The 13,986-nt window shown below is 38.7% G+C and overlaps 4 protein-coding genes across 4 annotated transcripts; all 4 read right to left on the reverse strand.

Moving 5' to 3' along the window:
• Positions 1-653: 653 nt before the first annotated feature.
• On the reverse strand, positions 654-1,484 carry LOC119688791. Its single transcript, XM_038103456.1, has one exon. It carries the CDS (start codon positions 1,482-1,484, stop codon positions 654-656), a length of 831 nt encoding a protein of 276 aa, XP_037959384.1.
• Positions 1,485-1,508: 24 nt separating this feature from the next.
• LOC119688792 lies at positions 1,509-3,743 on the reverse strand. The gene has a single exon (XM_038103457.1). The coding sequence runs from the start codon at positions 3,741-3,743 to the stop codon at positions 1,509-1,511; it is 2,235 nt and encodes a 744-aa protein (XP_037959385.1).
• Positions 3,743-5,269, reverse strand: LOC119688793. Its single transcript, XM_038103458.1, has one exon. The coding sequence runs from the start codon at positions 5,267-5,269 to the stop codon at positions 3,743-3,745; it is 1,527 nt and encodes a 508-aa protein (XP_037959386.1).
• Positions 5,270-7,034: 1,765 nt separating this feature from the next.
• On the reverse strand, positions 7,035-13,794 carry LOC119688794. Its single transcript, XM_038103459.1, has 3 exons — positions 13,732-13,794; positions 11,789-11,978; positions 7,035-11,557 (listed from the first exon to the last, which is right to left on the reverse strand). The coding sequence occupies exons 1-3, from the start codon at positions 13,792-13,794 to the stop codon at positions 7,035-7,037; spliced, it is 4,776 nt and encodes a 1,591-aa protein (XP_037959387.1).
• Positions 13,795-13,986: the final 192 nt, after the last annotated feature.

The following is a 13,986-nucleotide window of genomic DNA, read 5'->3' on the forward strand; positions in this document are numbered from 1 at the left end:
TAATCATAAGCTTTTTTATGATGTTTTGAGTATTAGTCTTTTTCTTTACAATAATTATTACTTATATTTTATCAAATACTAACAATGTCTTTTACGAGGTGATGCTAATTTATTCACTTAAATAAATTGCTTTAAAAAATTAATACAAATTTTGTTCAAATTATTGTAGTTTACGATTTATTTACTTAATTACACACGTAACAATTCATATAATATATATTTTTTTTTTTTAACTATTTATAAAACATTACTGTTTAATTTTAGCGCACAGACTGTCTTTCTTTACACACTTTTCAAAGAGAACAGAAGAGGCTTTTTTATATTACAATAGAATTCAAGTTGCAAATTAACATGCGTACGAATAATTGAGTGCGAATGTCAAGAGCTGAAAGCTCAAATGAGTAAAAGAAATGACTCAAAACTGGTATTGATCTTGCTCTACATTATTCGTACACATGTTAAAATGCTTACAAACTCAACTTGCTAGATCTACCAAAGCACCGTGCTCCAACATCCCGCCCCCTTGAAAGGATTTCAAGCTGGCAATAGTGCAAGTTTGTGGATTGGTCGACGGATGACTCCTTTGGATGTCTGCAGATCGACTACGCGAATATGCTTATCTGGACCATTTACACAGTGAATGATTCTTCCCATCAGCCAACGTTGTGGGGCATATTATCCTCGTGGATTATTACTAATGTTCCATTGCTGACGTTTGATTGTTCCTTTGTCCATTTGGTACGTGTCTGCAGCTCGTTTAGATAATCTCGAGCCCATCGGCGCCAGAAATGATGTTTTACAGCCTTCACACGGACCCACTTATCTGCTAGTGGCAATTTATCATATTGAGATGTTGATTCCGGTAATGTCTTAAGTGGGCCGCCGATAAGAAAATGTGCTGGTGTCAATGCATCATAGTCGCTTGGATCGCAAGACAGCGGTGATATTGGTCTCGAATTAAGTATGGCCTCGATTTCAATCAGTACTGTTCCAAGTTCCTCAAACGTAAGACGAGTGTTTGCAAGGGTTCGGTTCAGATGGCCCTTAGCAATTTTCACAGCCGCCTCCCATAGCCCACCGAAGTGAGGCGTCCTAGGCGGTATAAAATTGAAATTGATGAATTGGTTGGTGCAAAAAGTCTGCAAATTAGATTGGTTAGTTTTATTAAATAAAAAGTTTTTCAAGTCAGCCAGCTTGTTGCTAGCACCAACAAAATTTGTTGCATTATCGCAGTAGATATCTGATGGCAGTCCCCTTCTGCCGATCAATCTTTTTAGTGCTGCGATAAAGGTGTCCGTAGTTAAATCTGACACTGCCTCGATGTGTGCCGCCTTTGTTGATAAGCAGACGAAGATAGCTATATACGTTTTGAATGGGGCTTTTCCCCGAATACCAAGATACGTTAATACTGGCCCACAAAAATCTACTGCTGTACGAGCGAATGGCCTACTGGGAGTGACGCGTTCAATAGGAAGGTTACCCATTATTTGACCAAGCAATTTCGGTTTCTAACGCACGCAGTGAATGCAAGACCGAACCGTTCGACGCGCAATATCGCGAATGTTTAGTATCCAAAACTTAAGTCGAGTAAGGGCGATTAATGCCTTGGCTCCTGCATGATAGTTGCTCAGATGAAGATGCCGAACGTACAATTCCACAAAATAACAGCCTTTAGGCAGTAGAATCGGATGTCGCTGACCCCTGGCAATGTCACTAAGTGCGAGACGCCCTCCTACCTTTAAGAGTTGATAACCTGACGCTTCCTCCAAGAATGGGTTTAGGTGCTTGAGTGACCTTTCCACTGGGTTACCTCGCTGTAGGCCTTGTATATCCTGAGAAAAAAAATGATTTTGGATAATCCAAACAATACAATGCAGTGCTTTTTGTAATTGCATAGGTTGAATGAACTCTACGTCAGCTTTCTCTTTATACTTGGTTAACTGATGGAATCGATGTAGTTGCGCTACTATTCGTAGTATTTTAGTATAGGAGCCATACCTTGATATAACTGTCAGCAAATAATTTTCTTTAGTTACCTGAGTAAACGCAAGTTTTCTTCTTTCCTTATTGACTACTTCCATATCTAAATTGCTATGTTCTGGTTGAGGCCAATGTTTTCTTTCACGTAATAAAAATTCTGGTCCAGTGAACCACGTAGACTCCGTTAGTTGGCGATTGGTACAACCACGAGAAACAATATCAGCTGGATTAATTTTTGTAGATATGTGCTGCCACTGACCAGCGCGAGTTATATCTTGGATTTCAGCCACACGGTTGCCTACAAAGGCAGACAGAGTCGAGGAATGTTGTTTCAACCAATGCAGAACTATTTGGGAATCCGTCCAAAAAAATGTTTCTCCTTCGAGGTGAGCGAGTGTCGGCTGAATTTTTTGTAATAACCTGGCAAGTAGTAACGCACCACATAACTCTAACTTAGGCAACGATTTCCTCTTTATCGGAGCTACGCGGGATTTTGCAGTAAATAGTTTGACTGTCACGTTACCTGACTTATCCTGAGAACGAAGATAAATGCAACATCCATATGCTCTTATTGAGGCATCACAAAATCCGTGGATGTCTACTTGTTGAGGGCCTATTGTTAGGCAAAATCGCGGTATCTTCATAGAAGAAAGTGTATGGAGGTCTTGAACGAACGTTTCCCATGTAGAGTGAAGAGCTTGAGGTACTGACTCATCCCAATTCAAACGAAGCAGCCAGAGTTCTTGCATAATAATTTTTGAAACAAGTACAAGTGGAGCGAGTAACCCAAGAGGATCGAACAGTGATGAGGCCAGTGATAGAATAGAACGTTTTGTTACCGTACGACTAATCGGGACATTGAAAGAGAATAGAAACACATCATGAAGTTGATGCCATTTGATGCCCAATGCGCTAGTGATCGTATCCGAACCCAGATCCCAACTCTTCGTTGTAGTGTCGCTTACAAAATCCACATGATTAGAATGCCATTTATCCAATTCAAAACAACCTTCCTTCAGAATTGCAGTCAGTTGATGTTTAATTTCGACAAGTTCTTCACTGGAGTCGGCTCCGCCAATAAAATCATCCACAAAAAATGACGATTTAAGAAGTGGAGAGCCTAATGGGTATTTGTCCTTATATTTATCGGCCAAATATTGTAAACTTCTAGTTGATAAAAACGGCGTCGATGCTGTGCTTTGTTGGAACATCTTTACGATGTCGGCTGTCAGAGCATAACGGTATAAACGAAACTGAAGAAGGAGCAGATATAGTTCCGGCTGAATGGTAGGGCCTACCAGCAAAATGTCATTTAGCGCACGACTAGATGAGGTTGGACATGATGCGTCAAAAACTACTCTCAACTTTGTTGACGTGCTGGAAGGCTTCAGAACACAATGGTGAGGGATATAGTAATGCGGTTCGTTCAATTTGGGATCTTCGACGCGCGTCATATGCCCTAACTCCAGATATTGTTTCATGAACTCCCAGTAATCGCGTTTTAATGCAGGATTGGATGATAAGCGTCGTTCTATACCTAGAAGTCGACGCAAGGCAATTCTGCGTGTCAGACCGAGGGTGGTTGGTGGTTCCTTAAATGGTAATCGAACTACAATTCTTCTGTCCATAGCTTGTCGAACTGTTTCTTGATAGGAGGTCTCGCACTTCGATTGCTCTGGTGACCACGATTTTTCAGCTGATTGTACTTCCTCTATCTTCCACATCATTTCTAGTTGTTTGGATACGGTATCATCTAGTGACATTAGGCAGTTTGCAACTGTGGGATTATCGAGAACACCTTGACATCTACCGGATACCACCCATCCAAACAATGTTTTTTGCAGGACTGGAAGATTGGAAGATTCGCACCCAGTTTAATTTGACCGATGGATAAAATGTCAAAGAAGCTTTCTGTGCCTAGTAAGAGATCGATACGTTTGGATTTAAAAAATAGTTCATCTGCGAGTGAAGTATTCGGCGGGAGGTTCCATGATGATACATCAATTTCTGAGCTTGGCTGGTAAGCAATATGAGGAGTAACGCAGAAGTTGAGATCCAGCTCAAGATTTGAATGACGTGACTTTACGATAGTGGATGTTTGATGCTTTATATTAGCAAATGTGCTGCCTATACTTGCCACATGTACCGGTCGCTTGTATTTGACCAAATTAAGATTTTTTGAGAATTCCTCTGTTATAAAATTAACCTGCGAGCACGAATCGAGTAACGCTCTCCCCACTTGATAACCTCCAACTGAATCTTTCACCAAAACCAGCGCCGTAGCTAAAATTATTTGTTCATTTGAAGACATATCAAGATGAGAGTGACTGGCAACATTGTTATTGGGCAACTGAGTTTGCCTTGTGGTATTTAGTGAATCCGAAACCTGGTCATTGCTATTGGGTTGGTGCAAGAGTGTGTGATGTGACTTTGCGCATATTCGGCATTTGAATGATGATGTGCAATTGGCCACTCGATGCCGGGGCGATAGACAGTTAATGCAGAGTTTCAAACATTTCGCCTTCTCAAATCTTTGGTTAACTTCCATAGATTTAAAACGAGGGCATTTCTGCACTAAATGTTCATGACTTGAACAAAGTAAGCAGGACTGGGTGGAAGTAGCTGTAGCGAACGAATACTGTTTAGGACGACTGATGGGTTTAGCCTTAATATTGTTGGCTTTACGATGTACCGATAGATGGTTGTATGGCTTGTGATCGAGAGATTCTAGAAACTGACAATGTCTGTCAAGCAGTGCTGAACAGTCGTTCCAACTAGGCAGAGTGGTGAGAGATAGCGCCTCCTTCCATTTCCTACGTGTAGTTTCATCCACCCTCTGCATTACCAATGAAATGAGTATTGCCTCACATATTTGTTTTTCAGAGCCTAACGTGCAGAGTGAACCGTACAGTGCAGACACATTATCGATTAGGCTGCGAAGTTGGTGGCTAGACTGATCCGAAACCACTGGCAAATCAAATAAAGCTGTAATGTTTTCTAAGAAAATCAGCGTACTGTTGTCATACCGTGTTTTAAGTCGCTCTAAAGCCTTCGGATAATTTTCATTACAAATGGGGAATGCCTGCACTGTTTCTAATGCTTGGCCCGTTAGACAATTTCGTAAATGGTTAAATTTTTCGATGTTGGTTAGACACGCTTCTCGATCAATAATTTGGACGAAAGAATTGATGAAGTTCTTGTATTCGGAGTACTTACCACTGAACGTGGGTAATTTCAAATGTGGCAACTTCTTACTCACAGGAGGTATCAATGCTGTGTTGTCCATCATTGTAGAATTATTAGCTTCATCATTCAGCTGCGAAGATATGGAAATTTTTGTTGAAATATAAAGCTCCTCTAAGTCAGCTCTGCACGTATCGGTAGCATCTAGTTTCTCAATTCATGTCTGAAATGATAAGACCTGTTTAAAGTAAGAATCTAGGATACCTTGCCTACATTTTAATTCCGGCTGTGACAATAATTTTCCAGTCCCCTTTATGTGGGTTTCAATCAACCCTTTAATCCTACTGATACTCGCTTTGGTTGAGGCCCTTTGCTGTTTGAGTTCTGCCAATTCTGACATGGCCGTCTGGCTTGTGTTGGGTGTTGTCATCTCGATTTAATAAATTATTGATGAGTCAAAATAATTACACTCTCCGAAAGTCTAATAGATATTATATCACGACACGATACCGAAATAGTGCACAAATTCGAAAGTCACTAAGCACTTGCGCATAAATAGTTGTGCTACAACGATAATTAATCGGTTGACCGAATGATGCGAACGAAAGCGAAAGTTCTAAGCACATGCACTTAAATAATTGTGCGACAACGATTAATTAATCGGTTGACCGAATGATGCGAACGAAAGCGAAAGTTCTAAGCACATGCACTTAAATAATTGTGCGACAACGATTAATTAATCGGTTGACCGAATGATGCGAACGAAAGCGAAAGTTCTAAGCACATGCACTTAAATAATTGTGCGACAACGATTAATTAATCGGTTGACCGAATGATGCGAACGAAAGCGAAAGTTCTAAGCACATGCACTTAAATAATTGTGCATAGAGTAGCGGTTATTGTCCGCATATTACCGAACCTCGACACTCGAATAACGTTTATTTTATCACGCGGTAACGTTTTATTTACCACGCGGTAACCACGACCATTAATTAACGTTAAGTTTAGAAATTCCGTTTGAAATTAGCAATTTTATTAATTTGCAAATATTATTTTTTAAATAATTTTTTATTATATATTTATAAACAAAATTAGAATTTATTTTTATCATTTAAATTAACACTTTTTGTCTAAAGTTTATCTTTGTTAATTATACACACCTTGAAGTGTTTTATTTTTTATGTCTGTTATTTGTTGTTTTAAGTAAGAACTTTTCCTATTAGAAAATTTATTACACGGCACTTAAAGCGTTGATCTTTGATTAGTACTTATGACCATTTTTAAAACGTTCGAATATTATTTTCATATTAGTGTCCTGTCACGGTCGCCAATGTTTAATCATAAGCTTTTTTATGATGTTTTGAGTATTAGTCTTTTTCTTTACAATAATTATTACTTATATTTTATCAAATACTAACAATGTCTTTTACGAGGTGATGCTAATTTATTCACTTAAATAAATTGCTTTAAAAAATTAATACAAATTTTGTTCAAATTATTGTAGTTTACGATTTATTTACTTAATTAAACACGTAACAATTCATATAATATATATTTTATTTTTTTTAACTATTTATAAAACATTACTGTTTAATTTTAGCGCACAGACTGTCTTTCTTTACACACTTTTCAAAGAGAACAGAAGAGGCTTTTTTATATTACAATAGAATTCAAGTTGCAAATTAACATGCGTACGAATAATTGAGTGCGAATGTCAAGAGCTGAAAGCTCAAATGAGTAAAAGAAATGACTCAAAACTGGTATTGATCTTGCTCTACATTATTCGTACACATGTTAAAATGCTTACAAACTCAACTTGCTAGATCTACCAAAGCACCGTGCTCCAACATCCCGCCCCCCTTGAAAGGATTTCAAGCTGGCAATAGTGCAAGTTTGTGGATTGGTCGACGGATGACTCCTTTGGATGTCTGCAGATCGACTACGCGAATATGCTTATCTGGACCATTTACACAGTGAATGATTCTTCCCATCAGCCAACGTTGTGGGGGCATATTATCCTCGTGGATTATTACTAATGTTCCATTGCTGACGTTTGATTGTTCCTTTGTCCATTTGGTACGTGTCTGCAGCTCGTTTAGATAATCTCGGGCCCATCGGCGCCAGAAATGATGTTTTACAGCCTTCACACGGACCCACTTATCTGCTAGTGGCAATTTATCATATTGAGATGTTGATTCCGGTAATGTCTTAAGTGGGCCGCCGATAAGAAAATGTGCTGGTGTCAACGCATCATAGTCGCTTGGATCGCAAGACAGCGGTGATATTGGTCTCGAATTAAGTATGGCCTCGATTTCAATCAGTACTGTTCCAAGTTCCTCAAACGTAAGACGAGTGTTTGCAAGGATTCGGTTCAGATGGCCCTTAGCAATTTTCACAGCCGCCTCCCATAGCCCACCGAAGTGAGGCGTCCTAGGCGGTATAAAATTGAAATTGATTAATTGGTTGGTGCAAAAAGTCTGCAAATTAGATTGGTTAGTTTTATTAAATAAAAAGTTTTTCAAGTCAGCCAGCTTGTTGCTAGCACCAACAAAATTTGTTGCATTATCGCAGTAGATATCTGATGGCAGTCCCCTTCTGCCGATCAATCTTTTTAGTGCTGCGATAAAGGCGTCCGTAGTTAAATCTGACACTGCCTCGATATGTGCCGCCTTTGTTGATAAGCAGACGAAGATAGCTATATACGTTTTGAATGGGGCTTTTCCCCGAATACCAAGATACGTTAATACTGGCCCACAAAAATCTACTGCTGTACGAGCGAATGGCCTACTGGGAGTGACGCGTTCAATAGGAAGGTTACCCATTATTTGACCAAGCAATTTCGGTTTGTAACGCACGCAGTGAATGCAAGACCGAACCGTTCGACGCGCAATATCGCGAATGTTTAGTATCCAAAACTTAAGTCGAGTAAGGGCGATTAATGCCTTGGCTCCTGCATGATAGTTGCTCAGATGAAGATGCCGAACGTACAATTCCACAAAATAACAGCCTTTAGGCAGCAGAATCGGATGTCGCTGACCCCTGGCAATGTCACTAAGTGCGAGACGCCCTCTTACCTTTAAGAGTTGATAACCTGACGCTTCCTCCAAGAATGGGTTTAGGTGCTTAAGTGACCCTTCCACTGGGTTACCTCGCTGTAGGCCTTGTATATCCTGAGAAAAAAAATGATTTTGGATAATCCAAACAATACAATGCAGTGCTTTTTGTAATTGCATAGGTTGAATGAACTCTACGTCAGCTTTCTCTTTATACTTGGTTAACTGATGGAATCGATGTAGTTGCGCTACTATTCGTAGTATTTTAGTATAGGAGCCATACTTTGATATAACTGTCAGCAAACAATTTTCTTTAGTTACCTGAGTAAACGCAAGTTTTCTTCTTTCCTTATTGACTACTTCCATATCTAAATTGCTATGTTCTGGTTGAGGCCAATGTTTTCTTTCACGTAATAAAAATTCTGGTCCAGTGAACCACGTAGACTCCGTTAGTTGGCGATTGGTACAACCACGAGAAACAATATCAGCTGGATTAATTTTTGTAGATATGTGCTGCCACTGACCAGCGCGAGTTATATCTTGGATTTCAGCCACACGGTTGCCTACAAAGGCAGACAGAGTCGAGGAATGTTGTTTCAACCAATGCAGAACTATTTGGGAATCCGTCCAAAAAAATGTTTCTCCTTCGAGGTGAGCGAGTGTCGGCTGAATTTTTTGTAATAACCTGGCAAGTAGTAACGCACCACATAACTCTAACTTAGGCAACGATTTCCTCTTTATCGGAGCTACGCGGGATTTTGCAGTAAATAGTTTGACTGTCACGTTACCTGACTTATCCTGAGAACGAAGATAAATGCAACATCCATATGCTCTTATTGAGGCATCACAAAATCCGTGGATGTCTACTTGTTGAGGGCCTATTGTTAGGCAAAATCGCGGTATCTTCATAGAAGAAAGTGTATGGAGGTCTTGAACGAACGTTTCCCATGCAGAGTGAAGAATTTGAGGTACTGACTCATCCCAATTCAAACGAAGCAGCCAGAGTTCCTGCATAATAATTTTTGAAACAAGTACAAGTGGAGCGAGTAACCCAAGAGGATCGAACAGTGATGAGGCCAGTGATAGAATAGAACGTTTTGTTACCGTACGACTAATCGGGACATTGAAAGAGAATAGAAACACATCATGAAGTTGATGCCATTTGATGCCCAATGCGCTAGTGATCGTATCCGAACCCAGATCCCAACTCTTCGTTGTAGTGTCGCTTACAAAATCCACATGATTAGAATGCCATTTATCCAATTCAAAACAACCTTCCTTCAGAATTGCAGTCAGTTGATGTTTAATTTCGACAAGTTCTTCACTGGAGTCGGCTCCGCCAATAAAATCATCCACAAAAAATGACGATTTAAGAAGTGGAGAGCCTAATGGGTATTTGTCTTTATATTTATCGGCCAAATATTGTAAACTTCTAGTTGATAAAAACGGCGCCGATGCTGTGCCATAAGTGACAGTATTGAGTTCGTAAGTACTAACAGGCTCCGCATCTGTGTCTCTCCAGAGGATATATTGAAACCTTCGATCTCCTTTATCCACCAAAATTTGTCGGAACATCTTTACGATGTCGGCTGTCAGAGCATAACGGTATAAACGAAACTGAAGAAGGAGCAGATATAGTTCCGGCTGAATGGTAGGGCCTACCAGCAAAATATCATTTAGCGCACGACTAGATGAGGTTGGACATGATGCGTCAAAAACTACTCTCAACTTTGTTGACGTGCTGGAAGGCTTCAGAACACAATGGTGAGGGATATAGTAATGCGGTTCGTTCAATTTGGGATCTTCGACGCGCGTCATATGCCCTAACTCCAGATATTGTTTTATGAACTCCCAGTAATCGCGTTTTAATGCAGGATTGGATGATAAGCGTCGTTCTATACCTAGAAGTCGACGCAAGGCAATTCTGCGTGTCAGACCGAGGGTGGTTGGTGGTTCCTTAAATGGTAATCGAACTACAATTCTTCTGTCCATAGCTTGTCGAACTGTTTCTTGATAGGAGGTCTCGCACTTCGATTGCTCTGGTGACCACGATTTTTCAGCTGATTGTACTTCCTCTATCTTCCACATCATTTCTAGTTGTTTGGATACGGTATCATCTAGTGACATTAGGCAGTTTGCAACTGTGGGATTATCGAGAACACCTTGACATCTACCGGATACCACCCATCCAAACAATGTTTTTTGCAGGACTGGAAGATTCGCACCCAGTTTAATTTGACCGATGGATAAAATGTCAAAGAAGCTTTCTGTGCCTAGTAAGAGATCGATACGTTTGGATTTAAAAAATAGTTCATCTGCGAGTGAAGTATTCGGCGGGAGGTTCCATGAAGATACATCAATTTCTGAGCTTGGCTGGTAAGCAATATGAGGAGTAACGCAGAAGTTGAGATCCAGCTCAAGATTTGAATGACGTGACTTTACGATAGTGGATGTTTGATGCTTTATATTAGCAAATGTGCTGCCTATACTTGCCACATGTACCGGTCGCTTGTATTTGACCAAATTAAGATTTTTTGAGAATTCCTCTGTTATAAAATTAACCTGCGAGCACGAATCGAGTAACGCTCTCCCCACTTGATAACCTCCAACTGAATCTTTCACCAAAACCAGCGCCGTAGCTAAAATTATTTGTTCATTTGAAGACATATCAAGATGAGAGTGACTGGCAACATTGTTATTGGGCAACTGAGTTTGCCTTGTGGTATTTAGTGAATCCGAAACCTGGTCATTGCTATTGGGTTGGTGCAAGAGTGTGTGATGTGACTTTGCGCATATTCGGCATTTGAATGATGATGTGCAATTGGCCACTCGATGCCGGGGCGATAGACAGTTAATGCAGAGTTTCAAACATTTCGCCTTCTCAAATCTTTGGTTAACTTCCATAGATTTAAAACGAGGGCATTTCTGCACTAAATGTTCATGACTTGAACAAAGTAAGCAGGACTGGGTGGAAGTAGCTGTAGCGAACGAATACTGTTTAGGACGACTGATGGGTTTAGCCTTAATATTGTTGGCTTTACGATGTACCGATAGATGGTTGTATGGCTTGTGATCGAGAGATTCTAGAAACTGACAATGTCTGTCAAGCAGTGCTGAACAGTCGTTCCAACTAGGCAGAGTGGTGAGAGATAGCGCCTCCTTCCATTTCCTACGTGTAGTTTCATCCACCCTCTGCATTACCAATGAAATGAGTATTGCCTCACATATTTGTTTTTCAGAGCCTAACGTGCAGAGTGAACCGTACAGTGCAGACACATTATCGATTAGGCTGCGAAGTTGGTGGCTAGACTGATCCGAAACCACTGGCAAATCAAATAAAGCTGTAATGTTTTCTAAGAAAATCAGCGTACTGTTGTCATACCGTGTTTTAAGTCGCTCTAAAGCCTTCGGATAATTTTCATTACAAATGGGGAATGCCTACACTGTTTCTAATGCTTGGCCCGTTAGACAATTTCGTAAATGGTTAAATTTTTCGATGTTGGTTAGACACGCTTCTCGATCAATAATTTGGACGAAAGAATTGATGAAGTTCTTGTATTCGGAGTACTTACCACTGAACGTGGGTAATTTCAAATGTGGCAACTTCTTACTCACAGGAGGTATCAATGCTGTGTTGTCCATCATTGTAGAATTATTAGCTTCATCACTCAGCTGCGAAGATATGGAAATTTTTGTTGAAATATAAAGCTCCTCTAAGTCAGCTCTGCACGTATCGGTAGCATCTAGTTTCTCAATTGATGTCTGAAATGATAAGACCTGTTTAAAGTAAGAATCTAGGATACCTTGCCTACATTTTAATTCCGGCTGTGACAATAATTTTCCAGTCCCCTTTATGTGGGTTTCGATCAACCCTTTAATCCTACTGATACTCGCTTTGGTTGAGGCCCTTTGCTGTTTGAGTTCTGCCAATTCTGACATGGCCGTCTGGCTTGTGTTGGGTGTTGTCATCTCGATTTAATAAATTATTGATGAGTCAAAATAATTACACTCTCCGAAAGTCTAATAGATATTATATCACGACACGATACCGAAATAGTGCACAAATTCGAAAGTCACTAAGCACTTGCGCATAAATAGTTGTGCTACAACGATAATTAATCGGTTGACCGAATGATGCGAACGAAAGCGAAAGTTCTAAGCACATGCACTTAAATAATTGTGCGACAACGATTAATTAATCGGTTGACCGAATGATGCGAACGAAAGCGAAAGTTCTAAGCACATGCACTTAAATAATTGTGCGACAACGATTAATTAATCGGTTGACCGAATGATGCGAACGAAAGCGAAAGTTCTAAGCACATGCACTTAAATAATTGTGCATAGAGTAGCGGTTATTGTCCGCATATTACCGAACCTCGACACTCGAATAACGTTTATTTTATCACGCGGTAACGTTTTATTTACCACGCGGTAACCACGACCATTAATTAACGTTAAGTTTAGAAATTCCGTTTGAAATTAGCAATTTTATTAATTTGCAAATATTATTTTTTAAATAATTTTTTATTATATATTTATAAACAAAATTAGAATTTATTTTTAACATTTAAATTAACACTTTTTGTCTAAAGTTAATCTTTGTTAATTATACACACCTTGAAGTGTTTTATTTTTTATGTCTGTTATTTGTTGTTTTAAGTAAGAACTTTTCTTATTAGAAAATTTGTTACACGGCACTTAAAGCGTTGATCTTTGATTAGTACTTATGACCAATTTTAAAACGTTCGAATATTATTTTCATATTAGTGTCCTGTCACGGTCGCCAATGTTTAATCATAAGCTTTTTTATGATGTTTTGAGTATTAGTCTTTTTCTTTACAATAATTATTACTTATATTTTATCAAATACTAACAATGTCTTTTACGAGGTGATGCTAATTTATTCACTTAAATAAATTGCTTTAAAAAATTAATACAAATTTTGTTCAAATTATTGTAGTTTACGATTTATTTACTTAATTACACACGTAACAATTCATATAATATATATTTTATTTTTTTAACTATTTATAAAACATTACTGTTTAATTTTAGCGCACAGACTGTCTTTCTTTACACACTTTTCAAAGAGAACAAAAAAGGCTTTTTATATTACAATAGAATTCAAGTTGCAAATTAACATGCGTACGAATAATTGAGTGCGAATGTCAAGAGCTGAAAGCTCAAATGAGTAAAAGAAATGACTCAAAACTGGTATTGATCTTGCTCTACATTATTCGTACACATGTTAAAATGCTTACAAACTCAACTTGCTAGATCTACCAAAGCACCGTGCTCCAACAGCTTTTTTAAATTCATTTTCATATTCATTAAGACAATTATTATTTTTGGTCACACTATCATTAATTTCTCTAAGAGAAAAGTCAACATTGTGTATATATTGTAAGCAATCATCACAAATAAAATGAATCATTTTATTATTAAGGCTATTAATATGTGATTGCTCCACACCAGAACATTTAGTTGCAATGTGATATGCTTTACCACATACACCTTCACAAACTAAACCAGACTCTCCACGTATAGTAGAACGGCACTTATTGCACTCTTTCATTATAAATCAAAAAGTATTTATTATTCTTAATCAAATATACATAATATTACTTATTATTATAGTTATTTATAAATTTTGGAAACGTTTATCAACACTAGTTCGCGCGCTTTTTAGTTCGCGCCTTATAGTAATTATTGCTGTCTCTATCAGCTGATTTTAAATCAAAACAAAACAATTGCAATTATTATTTTG

The sequence above is a fragment of the Teleopsis dalmanni genome, chromosome X (assembly GCF_002237135.1).
Source record: "Teleopsis dalmanni isolate 2A chromosome X, ASM223713v2, whole genome shotgun sequence".
In the NCBI taxonomy this organism is placed as follows: Eukaryota; Metazoa; Arthropoda; class Insecta; order Diptera; family Diopsidae; genus Teleopsis; species Teleopsis dalmanni.